The 14,976-nt window shown below is 31.5% G+C and overlaps 1 protein-coding gene across 3 annotated transcripts; it reads right to left on the bottom strand.

The window, feature by feature from the left end:
- Positions 1–2,796: 2,796 nt before the first annotated feature.
- On the bottom strand, positions 2,797–14,976 carry LOC111275342 (pyrophosphate-energized membrane proton pump 3). Of its 3 annotated transcripts, XM_089755670.1 has the most exons (17): positions 14,707–14,976; positions 12,780–12,863; positions 12,290–12,355; positions 11,981–12,163; positions 10,774–10,977; positions 9,304–9,455; positions 9,061–9,208; positions 8,854–8,986; positions 7,619–7,791; positions 6,752–6,872; positions 5,903–6,090; positions 5,323–5,760; positions 5,058–5,222; positions 4,611–4,766; positions 4,128–4,239; positions 3,388–3,607; positions 2,797–3,133 (listed from the first exon to the last, which is right to left on the bottom strand). In XM_089755670.1, exons 4-17 carry the CDS (start codon positions 12,077–12,079, stop codon positions 3,034–3,036), a joined length of 2,409 nt encoding a protein of 802 aa, XP_089611796.1. In that variant the 5' UTR covers positions 12,080–12,163; positions 12,290–12,355; positions 12,780–12,863; positions 14,707–14,976; the 3' UTR covers positions 2,797–3,033. The 3 variants fall into 3 exon arrangements, with proteins under 3 accessions (XP_089611796.1, XP_022716383.1, XP_022716386.1); XM_022860648.2 differs by lacking the exon at positions 12,780–12,863; XM_022860651.2 differs by lacking the exons at positions 11,981–12,163; positions 12,290–12,355; positions 12,780–12,863.

Here is a 14,976-nt window from a genome sequence, read left to right as displayed (position 1 = left end):
TTCTTTTTTTTGGGGGTTGTGGGCTGACAACATTCTTTATATTAGTTTATAAGCCCAAACTTCTCTTTGGGAGCAATGGTCCCATATGGCCGTATGCTATGGCCTTGTTCCAACTCTTTAAAAAGATCCAAAATAACATTTTTCTTCATAAAAACAATAAAACGAAAAAAAAAAAAAAGAAAAGAGCTTCGTTGACAAGTGGAATTCAAGGTTTTTTTTTTTTAAAACGGTTACACATGTCTCATTTTTTTAAAAATTAATTAATTTATTTTTTTACATAAAAAAATATATAATAAAAATATTATTATTTTAATTTCATTTATAAAATTAAAATATTTTACTATTAATACATTTGATAATTTCTTTTTTTTTCCCTCTAACTGTGTATGTATATAGGTAGCATCGAAGAGTATAATTGGAGGGTCCCAATTGCATTGCTCCTCTAGTTTTCAATTGGAGAGAGAAAAGGTTCATTGTTTCACTAAACTTCTAGGCAATTAACTACTTTAGCTGGAATTTAATGTAAAATTGAAATAACATCAAAATTTTAATTATAGTAGTCAACTATCTTTAGTAGAGTAATCGATTCTTGTTATTAAATTTATATCCAAACACAAATCTTCATTATTAATTTTAATATTATTATTATTATAATTTATTTTACCATTATCGTTATTTTTAATTTCATATTAATCTAAATAAACCTTTTAATATAAGCGGTATGTTCCATTTTTCTTTCTCTTTCTTTCTTTCTAAATTCAATTAAATTTCCGTTAAATCAATAGATATTGTCCCAAAAATATATGTTTGATTTTCTTTTATTTTCAATGGAGGTAGAACACAACGCCTTGGACTGGAATATGTTAAAAGGATAGTATGTTCTATGCGGTACTTGCTAGATTGTTTAAAGCATGCATCAATCTGTTCATCAATTTAATTTGATTCACTTCAATCAAATTCAAAAATTGAGCTCGGATAAGTATCTTTGACAATTGAAATAAGTAATTATAATTTTTTTATTTACTTGAACTTTTTTCCTGCATTCAATCCAATGATCAACTCAAATATTCAATAGTCAATATCAAGCCAAATTTTAAATATATATTATTCACATTCCTATGGATTTTTTAACCCTATTTTTTTCCGAAATTGAATAAGTAATGTTTAATATTTTCATGGACAATTAATTTTAAATTTTTTAAATTAAAAACAAAAATCACCAACTTTCTTACCCCTTATTTCCGAAATTGTATTAAATATATATAGAAGAGGGATCGATTTAGATTAGTATAACTCTTACGCTTTTTGGATCCTTTAAATCAAAATTACTAAATTTAAAAACATTTAATTCAAATGAGTGATCCAATTAATTTTTTGAATTGAATACAAAAATCAGCAACTTTCTTGCCCCTCACTTTCAAAATTGTATTGTAGATATGTGTCAAGATAACTTTTTTTTTTATTATTGTTATATCAAAATTAAATTCATGACTCATTTAAATTAAAATAATATTTTTAAATTTAGTAATTTTGATCTAAAAATCCAAAAAAATATAAAAGTTACACTAGAATAAATGAATCCTTCATATATATATATATATATATATAAAGACTGATCAACTTACATGATGCAAAATTAAAAATCTTATACACATTTTTTTAATTATTTATTTCAATAAATATAAGGGATAAAAAAACAAATAAAATAAAAAATTGGTTTAATCTCATCATTAGAATATTTTGAAATTAATAATTAAAAAAATATCTAAAACTTTTTTAATTTTACATTATATTAATTGATTATATATATATAGGAGAGATCCACTTACATTAATGTAAGTGTTAATATTTTGTTGATCATTGTATCAAAAAAGCTAAGAATAAGTATTATAGATTTAATTTTGATCCAAATATCAAAAAAAATTTATGATACTTACACTAATGTAAATGAATTTCTACTCGTATATATAATTACTTATATACATATATATATATTATTGACATTCATATGGATAGTTATAAGTGTGACTTTTGTTGCATCTCTCAAACCTAAATTAAAATGTATTGAGTTTTAATATGATATAAAATATACAGCAAATTGGAGATGTAAGGATCTCATTAATGTATGCATATAGTGATGATAACTATTTGGATTGGATTAAATATGATTTTTTATATAAAATATATCCAATCCGAATTTAAATGAATTTTTTTTTTTTTTAAATCAATGAGAACCAAATTCTACTAATTCAACTTGATTCATCAAATTTTTAAATTTATTTTTTTATTTTACATATATATATCATTTTAGTATAATTTTTAATATATTTAAATAAATTTAAATATAAAATAATTATTTTTATTTTATACAAATTAAAAAATATATAAAAACCAACAAAATATATAATTCAATTAAATTCAATTTCTTTTTCAAAATTTTACTTTTTGATTTGAAATTCAATTCAAATTTAATATATATATATATACACATAATAAAATATTCAGACGAAATTGAATCAAATATTATGATTTTGAATCAATTTTTTATTATATATGAATTTAATATTTGAAGTAAATACAAATTGCATTAAAAAATTGATTCAAACTGAATGTTATGGTTTCAAATTGATTTTCAAATTTTTCACTTTTTTTCTCACCCCATATGTATAAAAATAAAATCATCTTATAATGCCAACGCTTTGAAAATTTTGAAGTTGAGACATCCTGACTGTTAGCACAGCATCCTTCAATGATTCATAAATTTGTTGCATAAAACATTGGAATAGATATAGAAAATAAACGAAAAGAGGCTTAGGCCGTGTTATCAATTTCATTAAAACCTCAATATCACTAACTCAAAATACTAAATGTTCTCTTATTTCAGATTATTAAGAAAAGAACAGAAAAGATTTAGTGAGGCACCCCATGATATACATCAAAATACCTATCTGTATATGTGCAAAATACCTAAGAACTCAAAGGTAATGGGTGCTGTATGCTAGCGAACACTGTAATTAGATTTAAACAAACTCTTCACAGAAACACCGGCGCCATAACAAGAGTTATCGTAGCAAGCATTTTTATGAGCACATGAAGCGAAGGTCCTGCTGTGTCTTTGAATGGGTCTCCCACACTGCAATCCCAAGTTCAATTATCATATTTTCTATTCTGATAAATGCTTCTTTTTTTTCCTACGTCTTAATTCATTCATGCTTATATGAATATAGAAGAAGAAAGCAGGTTAGATCAAACCCAAGAACTACCCCGCCTTGGCCACCCCCTGCTAACAGTCCATATTCTATCTCTTATAGGCCTAGCACCCCACCATTCTGGAAAGGAAGAAGAATATAAGAAATAATAAGAAAAAAAAAAAAAAACAGAACTTACGTATCTCCAGTAACTGCTGCTTTATGTGAATCACTGCCTTTGCCCCCAAGAGCTCCTGTCTCAATGTACTTCTTCGCATTATCCCAAGCACCACCAGCTGTGTTTAGAAAGAGAGCCATTAAAATACCAGAAACTGTTGCAAACATCAGCAGAGCAGCTACAACTTTTGCTCCAAGTAGAGGATGTCCAGTATAGTGTCCCAAAACACGAAATAGAAAACCTGCAAATGGTGACATAGAAATTACCAAGTTGAGGGGGCTTTCTTTTTTAAAGAAAAAGAAGCATTAAAAGAGCACCATAATGTATGCTTAAATCACCTACAAACCACTTTTAATCATCTAATCTCCTTAATTCTTTTTTTTTTTTCTTTTGGGTAAAATGATCTCCTACATCCTTGATATGGTTCTAGAGACAACAGTACAAACAGAATGTTTGATTCCAGCAACAATATGATATCGCAAGAAGATTACATGGTAGTAAAAAGAAATATTTCATCACTTTATAGATTTTAGATAAAAATTCTGCTTCCATTAAATCAAACAAGCAATACTACCACAAACAAATCAAGGGACTAGGATTACAATGCACTGCTGCTACCATCATTACTACTGCATACTCACAAGACTGCTACATCTAAATAATAAAGCAAACAGAACTGAAATATAGATTAATAAGAGAAATTAACAGTCAACCCATGAGTGCAAAAATAAATAGTAATCAGCAAAGAGCAATTGACACACCAACTACTATTGGCGATACTATAGCCAAAGCACCAGGTTTTATCATCTCCCTCAAAGATGCAGATGCCACAATAGCAACACAGCGACCATAATCTGGCTTCTCCTTATAATCCTGCAGCCAGTATGTCAAAAAAAAAAAAAAAAGCATAACTATTCACATAAGAGAAAAAAGAGAAATGATTGTAGAGAAACAACATGATTTAAAGCAAAATTCAATTAGTCTACATTTGTTTGTTTTGGAGCTTAATGATAAGAAAAATCATATTAGAAATTTTTAAATCTCTCTCCACAAAAAAAAAAAAAAAAAAACTAAGAAAGACTGCAACTGCATCTTCTTTTTTCTGTTCTATTTACTTCTCTCATGCTTCTTTTATCCAGACAAGAAATGTTTTACAATTTCTCTCTGCTGCTTTTAATTCAAATACAATAGAAAAACTAAAGGTTAAAGTACACCATAAAAGGCTGTCAAAAACTTAAACCCACCATGATACCAGGCCTCTCAATAAATTGTCTTCTTACTTCCTTAACAACCTCCTGAGCAGTTCGGCCAACTGCAGCACAGGCCCATGCACTAAATAAGAATATAAGCATGGAGCCCAACAATCCACCAATGAAAACCTCAGGAATGGCAATATCGACCTGAAAGTTGATTAAAACTAGGAATGTTAGAAAAAAAATGAAAGAGTTTGCAGAATAACTAATGAAAGCCTCCATTGATTGCCACTTTTTGCTTCATCTTTTCACCTTTTTTTCATTTCTCGGAAACACCAATTCAAACACAATTATTGTTCCTATAAGTAAAATCATTAATTTTTCTTTTACTAATTTATTCAAACATTGCTTCTCCCTTTTTTCAGAAGTAAAACACAAGTGGCAGAATTGGTAAACCAAACAGAGCCTTCATTTAAGCAGAAGTACAGTAACACAGACCTGTTTAAAAGATTCATGAGCAAAAGATGCAACCTCATCCATATATGCACTAAACAGAAGAAAAGAAGCAAGTGCTGCAGATCCAATGGCAAAACCTTTAGTGGTAGCTTTTGTGGTGTTCCCGACAGCATCAAGAACATCCGTAATTTCTCGCACACTCTCTGGCTGTACGTGACATCGATAGCTAACTTAAATAATCCAAACAGAAGAAAGCGGAATATGCAGATTGGTAACAAAAAAATTTAGAGAATCAACTATATAGTACCTGCTGACTCATCTCTACAATTCCACCAGCATTATCAGCTATTGGACCAAACATATCCATGGTTAGAATATAGGCAGCAGTGCTGAGCATTCCCATTGTAGCTACAGCTGTGCCAAACAACCCACCAGTTGGACTTCCTGTTTCATCCACCAGTCCTGAGGTGTGACCCAGCCAAAAAGCAGAAATAATAGATATACTTATCACAAGAACAGGAAGAGCAGTCGATTCCAGGCCCAAACTGACTCCAGCAATAATGTTAGTCCCATGTCCCGTAGAGCTGGAAAGAGCTAATGTGCGTACAGGCTCATGTTTGTAGTCAGTGTAATATTTGGTTATCCAGACAAAGACATACGCTGTAATGATACCAACCAACCCACACAAGGCAAAGTTCAACCATGCAGAAGGTGCTTGTTCAGTATAAAGCAACCACCGAGTAGACTGCAATAATTTCAAAAAATAAAAGAAATCTCAAATCAGCTTTAAACCAAAACAAAGGAATAAAAATTGCTAGATTTCAATACTTGATCAGAGAAAACAGTAAAATAACTGCATTATGTTGCAGTCATAGATGATATATTACCCCAGCAAATGTCAGAATAGCCAAAACTATAGTAACAGAGTATCCTTTCTGAAGGATTGTCATTGGATCCTCTATTGGAGCTTTCACACTGGAGTCACGTGTACTCCTAATTGAAAGTATTCCAATTGATGATACCACCAGGTCAAATGAGTGCACAACAAGAGGAAACAGGATGAAGCCAGATGGGTCTGCATAAATATCAAAGATAAGGCCACACCAAAAGATATAGGGAACCCACTCAACATAAAGAATATGCCAAAGCCAAAGCAATATTATACTGAAACAAAGAACCAAATTTTTAAACAAGAAATGTTTCTCATGCTGTTTCTCGGTTAGATTATGCAGGTCTCAACCCTTAATATAACTACAACCAATGGACATACCATCAGAACCAACTTAGTTATAACAACATAGGGATGCATACCTGCTTTTTGACAAGGTTTGAAAACTACAGCTATCAGAAAATGTAGGAAATAAGACAAGATGTTTGATTGCTTCTAGTTAGAGGCACATTTTAATTTGTTTCTCCTCGCTATTGATAACGGCCAGATAACACTAGTTATGCACTTTTACAATCATCTTTTAATCCTCACTTAACTACACTAACAACAGGAAGCATCAGGACACAAGAAAACCTCTGTTTATCTCACCTAAGTGCAGATTTCAATTTTCTTGTACTGGTCTAGTAGGTTTAAACTTTCATCTTGATTCATGGTAGATTATTTTAAAAAATAAAGATATAAATTCTATTGTTTGCATTCATCATAGTTAAACCGAAGAAAATTTCATACATGCAGCGGTATAAATATGTTACAACAACATAAAAAATCTGTGGGAACTTGCACTTGCCTTCAATTTTACAACGCTGAGCCATTGTTCCACCAAGTATCATGGCACTAATTATCTCTGCTGCAATGCTTTCAAAAAGATCTGCACCTCGAGCTGCACAATCGCCAACATTGTCTCCAACCTTCAATGCAAGAAGAAATATTCAAGTACCACACATAATTGCCAGGATAAAAAGTGTAAAAACTATAACGTAAAAGATAAAGATAAGATAAGGCAGAAGCATTATTGTAGTAAAATTGACCACATTTCCTCCAATATTGTTTTGCAGTACATTTGTTCAGCCACCTTCCTTGTTGAACTTCATCTGACCAATAATTTTTTTCTTAACACAATTTTCATATGGATTACTTCAGTTGTCTCTAAAACTAGAGTATTCAAATTCTTTATAGTAAAGCAATATAGACTTCAAAACAAAATTAAAATAGAAGTTTTCTGCTTTTTCTCTCAACTACATGTGTATTTGAATCTTAGAAAGGCTTTAACAATCACATGCAAGGTCCAGTATAAACATATCCCCCATAACTTGTATATAATTTTGCTATCATAATTAAATCTCTAACAAAATCGCAATTTCTTTTAAATACAGCTTCAAAATCTCCCATTCAATGAACACCACTATGGTCAACTCCTACAACAACAACAAACCTTCAGTCTAGTGCATAAATGAACAAAACTTTCAGCATATAAAAACAGGAAATGACATGAAATATGCCCAAGCTTTGCACACTCATTTTTCAACTCAAAGCTAAACCAATAATATATAATATAAGGGGAACAAAACCATGTAACTTTGGACTCCAAATGGTTAGCTATATCTTAAGCATCAATTCAAAGTAAGGAACTCAATGAAGTTGAAAATTTGAGTACCAAATCTGCTATTACAGCCGGGTTTCTAGGGTCATCTTCAGGTATTCCCTGTTCTACTTTTCCAACAAGATCTGCTCCAACATCAGCTGCTTTTGTATATATCCCACCACCCAACTGAGCAAACAGGGCAACGAATGAAGCTCCAAAACCATATCCCACAAGAAGAAGTGGCACTGAAAGAAAATAAACAAAATCAATCAAGGAATCAAAGGTACTGTTGATTATGAAACACATGATAATGCTAGCCTGAGATGCACATAGAATCAAACAGCCACAGTCCAAACCTAGTGATGCACGCATGCAACCCACATACATACAAGCATATATATACATACACAGATCACTTCAGCATTGCAAGCCAACATGGCACTTGAATTGCCTAAATCAAAACGGTAGTTCACCATGTGTGACCAACTTAACTAATATGAACTTTTTAAAGAAACAAAAATAGAAATTAAGAGAAAGCAAACATTGAAATAGATGTTAGCAACAATACGTCAAGATTCAAGAATACCATGTAATCAACACACAATGATATCATACAGTATATTACACATATAGCAATAGCTTTCAAAGCAAACATGTGAGACTGATTTTTCCAAAATACACAATATTTGGTATAATTAAATCAAGAGAAACCTTGAATCACAAGATTTCAACAGTCACTCTAACTCGAATGCAAAAATCAACATAAAAAACACTTTAAGTCATTAACTTTGACAAGAATATAGTACTCTCCACATCAATGAATTGAGTATGTTATATCATCCTCCCACCTTTCTCCATAGTTTTGTATTTTGTTGGAAATTCATACAATGCTCATCCACGCTATTCTCTTCAATGATTAGGAAAACCGTAGGCAGTCAAGCAACTACTAGAAAAAGTCCATACCAAATGTCATAGACAGACATAACTAAAAGTCTAAAACCCAACTCTTAGCTGCCTTAACCTAACGGTCACTCTTGATGAATTTATAAGACAATGACCTATCTTAGATAGCCAAGAGAACTAACTACTATCCACTTTCATCAATATGGAAAAAACAGAACCAACAGAATCATGCTTATACACTCTATCAACATTCCACCTAGAGAAGACGAGCATTCAAGAAATCTCAACATGTACTCAATATACCAATGTATGTAGGAAAAGGTAGGAACCATGTAATAAGAAGATCCATCTGCAAAAAGTGCATTAATAAAATAAATTATGGAATGGGGAAATTCATTACATACAATCTGTAACCTTCATTGAACCGGGTGAATCCACTCCCAACCAAACATAAAATGTCGCATAAAGGATGGCTATACCAATCACAGCCATACCAACCACCACCAAGGCAGAAAAACCACCAGCACGGACAGCTACCTGCATGTTATGTTCGCATTTAGTGTCAAATCTGCAAGCATTCAGAATAATATTAAATTTTAAGAGAATACAACCTGCAATGCCTCTCTTGCAGACCGTCTTGCGGCACTGGAGACTCGGACATTGGCACGAACTGATACCCACATCCCAACATACCCAGCAACACCTGAACATAGAGCCCCCAGAAGAAATGCAGCAACAGTGATATACGCAGATGTTGCCCTGCAGCAGCGAGTAAAAGAATAAACTAATTTTTCACAAGGGTAAAGAAAAAGAAGTGAAATGCATTTTTACATAATGTTCATATATATCATTACCTTCCTAGGCCTGAAGATTCTTGTTGAGGAGTTGTATTGCGAAACAAATATATGCTAAGAATCACTAGCGCTAACAACAATGCCATCTTGGAGATAGTACCATATTGTGTCCTGAAGAATCCCTCTGCTCCATCACGTATAGCCTCTGATATCTAGAAAGAAAAAATGATAAGCTCAGTACAAGTGAATGGAGTGGTTGCTAACAGATAATAAGTTATTAGTTGTATACTTGCATTTTAAAGTTTAACAAGAAGATGATAAATAATGAAGGGAGCCTACTCCTCTTAGACCAAGATATGTGAATAATGTAACGAAGCAGCAAGAAAACATCGTATTCTTAGCCTTTAAAATTTCTCCTTGCTCCAAATCCAGACAATGAAGAAAGCATAGATTTTTCTTGTTCTATGCATGCTAATCCAAGTATAACAATATTTTTAGAAAGTTTTTTCTACAATTCAGATTAGACAAGCTATAGTTTAATTGATGCAGAACAAGAATGTCCTCCATCATCAATATTTCTGATCAAGCTTTATAATATGATTGATTTAAATTAAAATAGTAACAAAATTAACAGGCACTGACAATAAAACATTCTAATTAACCAATTGCAAATACACTCTTAAGGTATAAAAGACATTTTCTAATTTGGAGAAACATTAAAAATTTAATGATTAAAGATGGTATAAATATCAAAAGATAAATATAACAATAACAAAACATGCAGTTAAATAAAGCACTTGTTACTAAAATCTCCAAAAAAATATTTTAATAACTGATTTGAGCAGAAAGCTTTGGTTTTGCATATCCATCTTTTTGCTTTCAGTTATTTAACTCCCAAACAGCTATTTTCTGCAAGACCAGTGCATTTCAAATGGTAGTCAGATTTAAAAAAGCAAAATGTCCTTTGACCACATGCCAAGACCACATGCCAAGAACATCATATCATATTCATAATTACTGGGCCAGTAAATAATGCCACAAAATATCATAAATAAATTAATGAAAACTTTTTACAGAAGCTACATGCTCCATCCAGCATATCAGTCCTCTACATTTAGTCAAACTATCCATCTTTTTTTTTTTTTTTTATAGAATCTTGTATCCATCTTAAAACTACTCCAACCAGAAAACAAAATGATGTCCAAATACCTAACATGTTATCCATATCTTTTCTTTCCCAAACCAAAATCCAAACCAAGCATGCTAATATTGCAGTACATTCAATACAATCATACGACCACTGTCATTATATTTGTTTGAAATTTGAAGAGTCATTAGAAAAGATAAAGTAAATATTATAATATATGTCTACATAAAAATACAAACTTAAATGCCACAAGTTGAAGAAAGGGATAGAAAGGTGCATATTATTTATAACAAAAAATTCTAGAGAAGCATTTAATAAAATTATTCCAGGAGCATAAAGAAAGCTTCATATTATGAGGGAAATTTTTTTCTAGTGATATTTACCTGAGACATCTCTGGAGGCCCTTCGTCCTTGGAAAGGACCCACTTTGTAAGATATATTGACAAAAGGAAGCTGACGATGCAAACTGAGAAGACAAAAACAATGATTGGAGAAGTACTTGCTCCAATGTAAAAGACATATCCGAAGACCAAAAGCAAAAGTATAACAAGAACACGAACATTTATTCCCATGAGAATTCGAAAAATCTGCACAAAGGAATTAGTCAATTAAAGTACGCATAATGAGGGGAAAAAGTGCATGTCCAAGAAGCCAGGAGAGGGAGAGAAAAAGATTAAAAATGTGCCTAGCCAAACAAGAAAATAGCAATGAAAAAGAACAGGATTCTCCATAAAATCCCACTTATAGGGTTTGCATCACTGGTTATTTTTCTGACTAAAATATTCGGCTGGACATTTTATAACTTGTTTGCTTTACTAGTCAAACTGCCGTTCACATCAATTCAGCAGTCTCCATGAAGCTCACGCTAAATTTCTCTTCCATTTTAGTGCTATGCCCAAAAAACTCTAAGCATGGGTGCTTTTCTATGATCTCAAATTTCAGAACATGACAACTTCTTTTTGGCCACGAACACCACAACTTGGAAATGACACCTTATGTCAAAGCCACAAAACCAGAAACACATATATATGTATATGTGTGTGTGTGTGTGTGTGTGTGTGTGTGTGTGTACAAGATACTAATCAAGGATCTTAGTTGCAGTTGAAAAGGAAGCAATATGGCAATAAGAATCAGGATGTAATTTTGTTGACTTCATAACAATTATTTGAAATACCAATTGAGCTAGAGAAGAGTAGAATGAGCACTCACCGAGGAAGCCCTCCAAAAATTGCAGGTAGGTATAGAGTTTTATAATCAAACATCTCTGCTCACTGACAGTATATAGCTAAAATACACTTAATATATGACAAAATTCAATTATTCCAATGCTACTGCATATTGACAATGAACAAAAAGATGACTAACACAGGCCAATAAGACACTTGACATAATCAATTCACACTAAGCTAATTCCTCTTTTCCTAAATAGTTAAACTAGGTATTGGTCAAAACAAATGCAGGATTAAAACAAATTACTAAAACAACAAAAGGAAAAATGAGAAAGAAAAGAGACACCATAGCCAAAAACTCAAAATGCATACTCATCCACAACTAACAAACTACTCATTGAGACAAACATAAGGCCCTTACCAAGGGGGTATAAGGTTTGCTACGCATGTTAGGAAAAGTCCTTGGCCTATCTTGGTAAGGCCCCAAATTACCATTTTCGATGTCATCTCCCATCATCATGGCACTGGCAGAATTCACCCTCCGGGCAACAGGAAAAGAGTTATACTCCCTGGTTTGGGGCAAATCACCCCCTGAACTTGGTCGCTGAATTTTGAAGGCTTAAAATTTTCAGTGACAGACTATAATTTCACCCGAGATGTTACAAGATAATCAACTTTTTTAACAATAACTGCTGTATTTTAGGTTCAATAGCTTCTATTCTTGCTTTACCTCAGGAATTCTAGATCCAGTAAAAAAAATTCCAGGCCAAGGAATTTTAGACACCGGTTGATTTTACTGCACAAAGGTCAAATAACAAATTTATTGATTAAAACTTAAAACTTAATAAAAGAAGAAAATAGACAAAAAATACCAACATTTGGGGTTAGGTAAATTCGAACCAAGAACAAATTCCCAACATTTTGATGAAGTAAAAACAATATCTCATTAGTGAATAAGCCAATTTTAGGCAGATAAATGGAAAAGGGGTTCTGGATTCACAACATTGCCAATTACAGAACAACTGAGTCTTTTCATATAGTGATAGATAATAAATACAAAAGTAACAAAAAGAAATCTTATTATATTTTATGCTTTTGTCCCAGCAACGGCCAGATATTAAACACTAGCAAAACATTAGGTTCCAGCCCCATGCATAAGGGGGAGGGAGGTATACAATCTTCTTCTTTTTAAAAAAAAGGGGGTGGGGGGTGGGCTATACCTTCAATACAGTGTCTTGTTTTTAAAAGAAGCCCAAACTTCCGCATCCCCAGGTCTAGAAATGTGACCATGGAAGTACTCTACACTGCTTAGAAGAAAATCTAACTTCATAATTATGCTAACTTTGCTTATATTCAATATTTAGTAGCACATGACCCTACTTATGATTATCTGTAAATCAATCAATAAATAAATAAATCTAAACCCAAAAAAAAAGTGGGAAAGTAATTACATAGACTAAAAAGGTCTAGAAAGAAGGAAACAAGACTCACCTGTTCTACTGAAAATGAATATTTAATCAAAATATTTTTAAAAAATCTCAAATTACTGTGTCAACAAAATCGCCTAAAATGCCAATTCAGGCTTTTCTTGGTTAGGATGGGAAGGAGGAGAGAAAAAGTCAGTTTGAATCTAGTAGTTAAGCTAAAACATTGAAAGCTGATAATAAAACCTAACCATTACATTAAAACCTTTTCCACCCTTCCCTCTTTCCATCATTCCCACCATGCTAAGGCTCAAGCCACTTGACCTAAATATTCAAACATCTTCATACAAGATTAGAACCACCAAAATGTTATTTGATCTCCAATTAACCGTCTCACTTTCTTTGATTGCATTAACAAGAGATCTTCAATAAAAGTGCAAGAAGTTGAAAAAGGCCATTAGAAGCTAATGGTTAGCCAAAAATGAAGTAGAATTTATATTTTTCAACCCACCCATTTGCAAGAACCAAAAAATATTTTGTTTCATTTAGGTAGTGTTTGATATAGGGTGATCACTCAAAAAATCATGGTGATCTACATATGGTGATTAGATCACTGTGTTTTGTAAGCACTCGGTGATCCTATATGACGGTGATCTTGGATCATGATCAAATCACTAGCTTTTGAGGATAATCTAATTCTCATAAAAAAAAAAGTGGAAAAGTTATATGTAAAATTAATGATATTTAATTTTACCCATTTAATATATGAATTAAAAACTTACTGCATCTTAAAATTACAATTAATTTATATTATAAATTTTATATTTTCAAATTAATATTCATTGTAACAAGTTCAAAATAATTTGTGTATTTGTTTACTTTTTTAATATTTTATATATAATAAAAATTTTTTGTTTTTCTTGTACTATGAATTTAATAGATTGGTGTTATTTTTTAATTCAAATATTTTTTACATAATTTATATTATAAAAATCATTTACCTATCAATAAATATATTTATTAATTTAATAGTTTAATTATATTTTATTAGAAAATAAATAAATATTATTAATATTTTACAATTTATTATCTTTAAACAACCATAAAATTATTAATTTGTACAACTAATACAATATGCGTGGTTATTTCTGTACTTTTAAATAAAACAATATTTGATTTTAGTGATTTTTAATTTATAAGAATTGATCATTGTTAACCAAACAAAGTCATTTCAAATCACTTAGTGTTACAATCACCTGCGTAATTACATTACCTTAGTGATCTTGCAAAAGATACCAAACGCTATATTAAATGTACCATAAGACTAAACAATAACAATACTAATTCAACTCAAACTACAACAATTTCAGTTCAGCAATCATGAATCATGATTTTTTATTCTCTTTTCCTTTTCCTGTTTTCTTCCAATTTATGGGCATCCGGGACTATAATTACGCTAGAAGAATTGGAAATCAATGAAATCAAAGGAAACAAAGTTAAATAGAATTAAACCAACCACTAAACCTTCAATTTTCTCAGATTCCAAACATTTCTCATTACCGACATTTCATCAAGAAAACGACGGAAATGAAAAAACCTCCCTAAGAAACATAAGAACATAAGATCCAAAGCCAAAAGCCTAGATTCAGAGTGTTGCATGATTTGATCCTCAAAAAAATCAATTACATCTACAAGAAAACCTTTTTAGAAAAATTACACATACCGCTTTCAGTGGCCGCAGCGAAACCGAGTAACCGCCGTTAACGGAAAAAAAAAAGGCGTTAAACCTCTCCCCCTCTCTCTCTGTCTCCGCTGAATTTTGCAGACCTTTTTTTCTTTTGAGAGAGAGAGAATTGTAGACTTTTCACGAGAGAGATAATGCTTTGTTTTTTTTTCAATTTTTTCTGTCTTTTTTAGTCTGTAAACGGAAAAAAATGTTTTGGCTTTTGGTTGTTAGATCTCTATCAGATCCATTTCTCTAATACTCTGCCTT

Source organism: Durio zibethinus, chromosome 26, assembly GCF_047325235.1.
Source record: "Durio zibethinus cultivar Kanyao isolate XHJ-2024 chromosome 26, ASM4732523v1, whole genome shotgun sequence".
NCBI lineage: Eukaryota > Viridiplantae > Streptophyta > Magnoliopsida > Malvales > Malvaceae > Durio > Durio zibethinus.
This window is presented reverse-complemented; position numbering and strand designations above follow the sequence as displayed.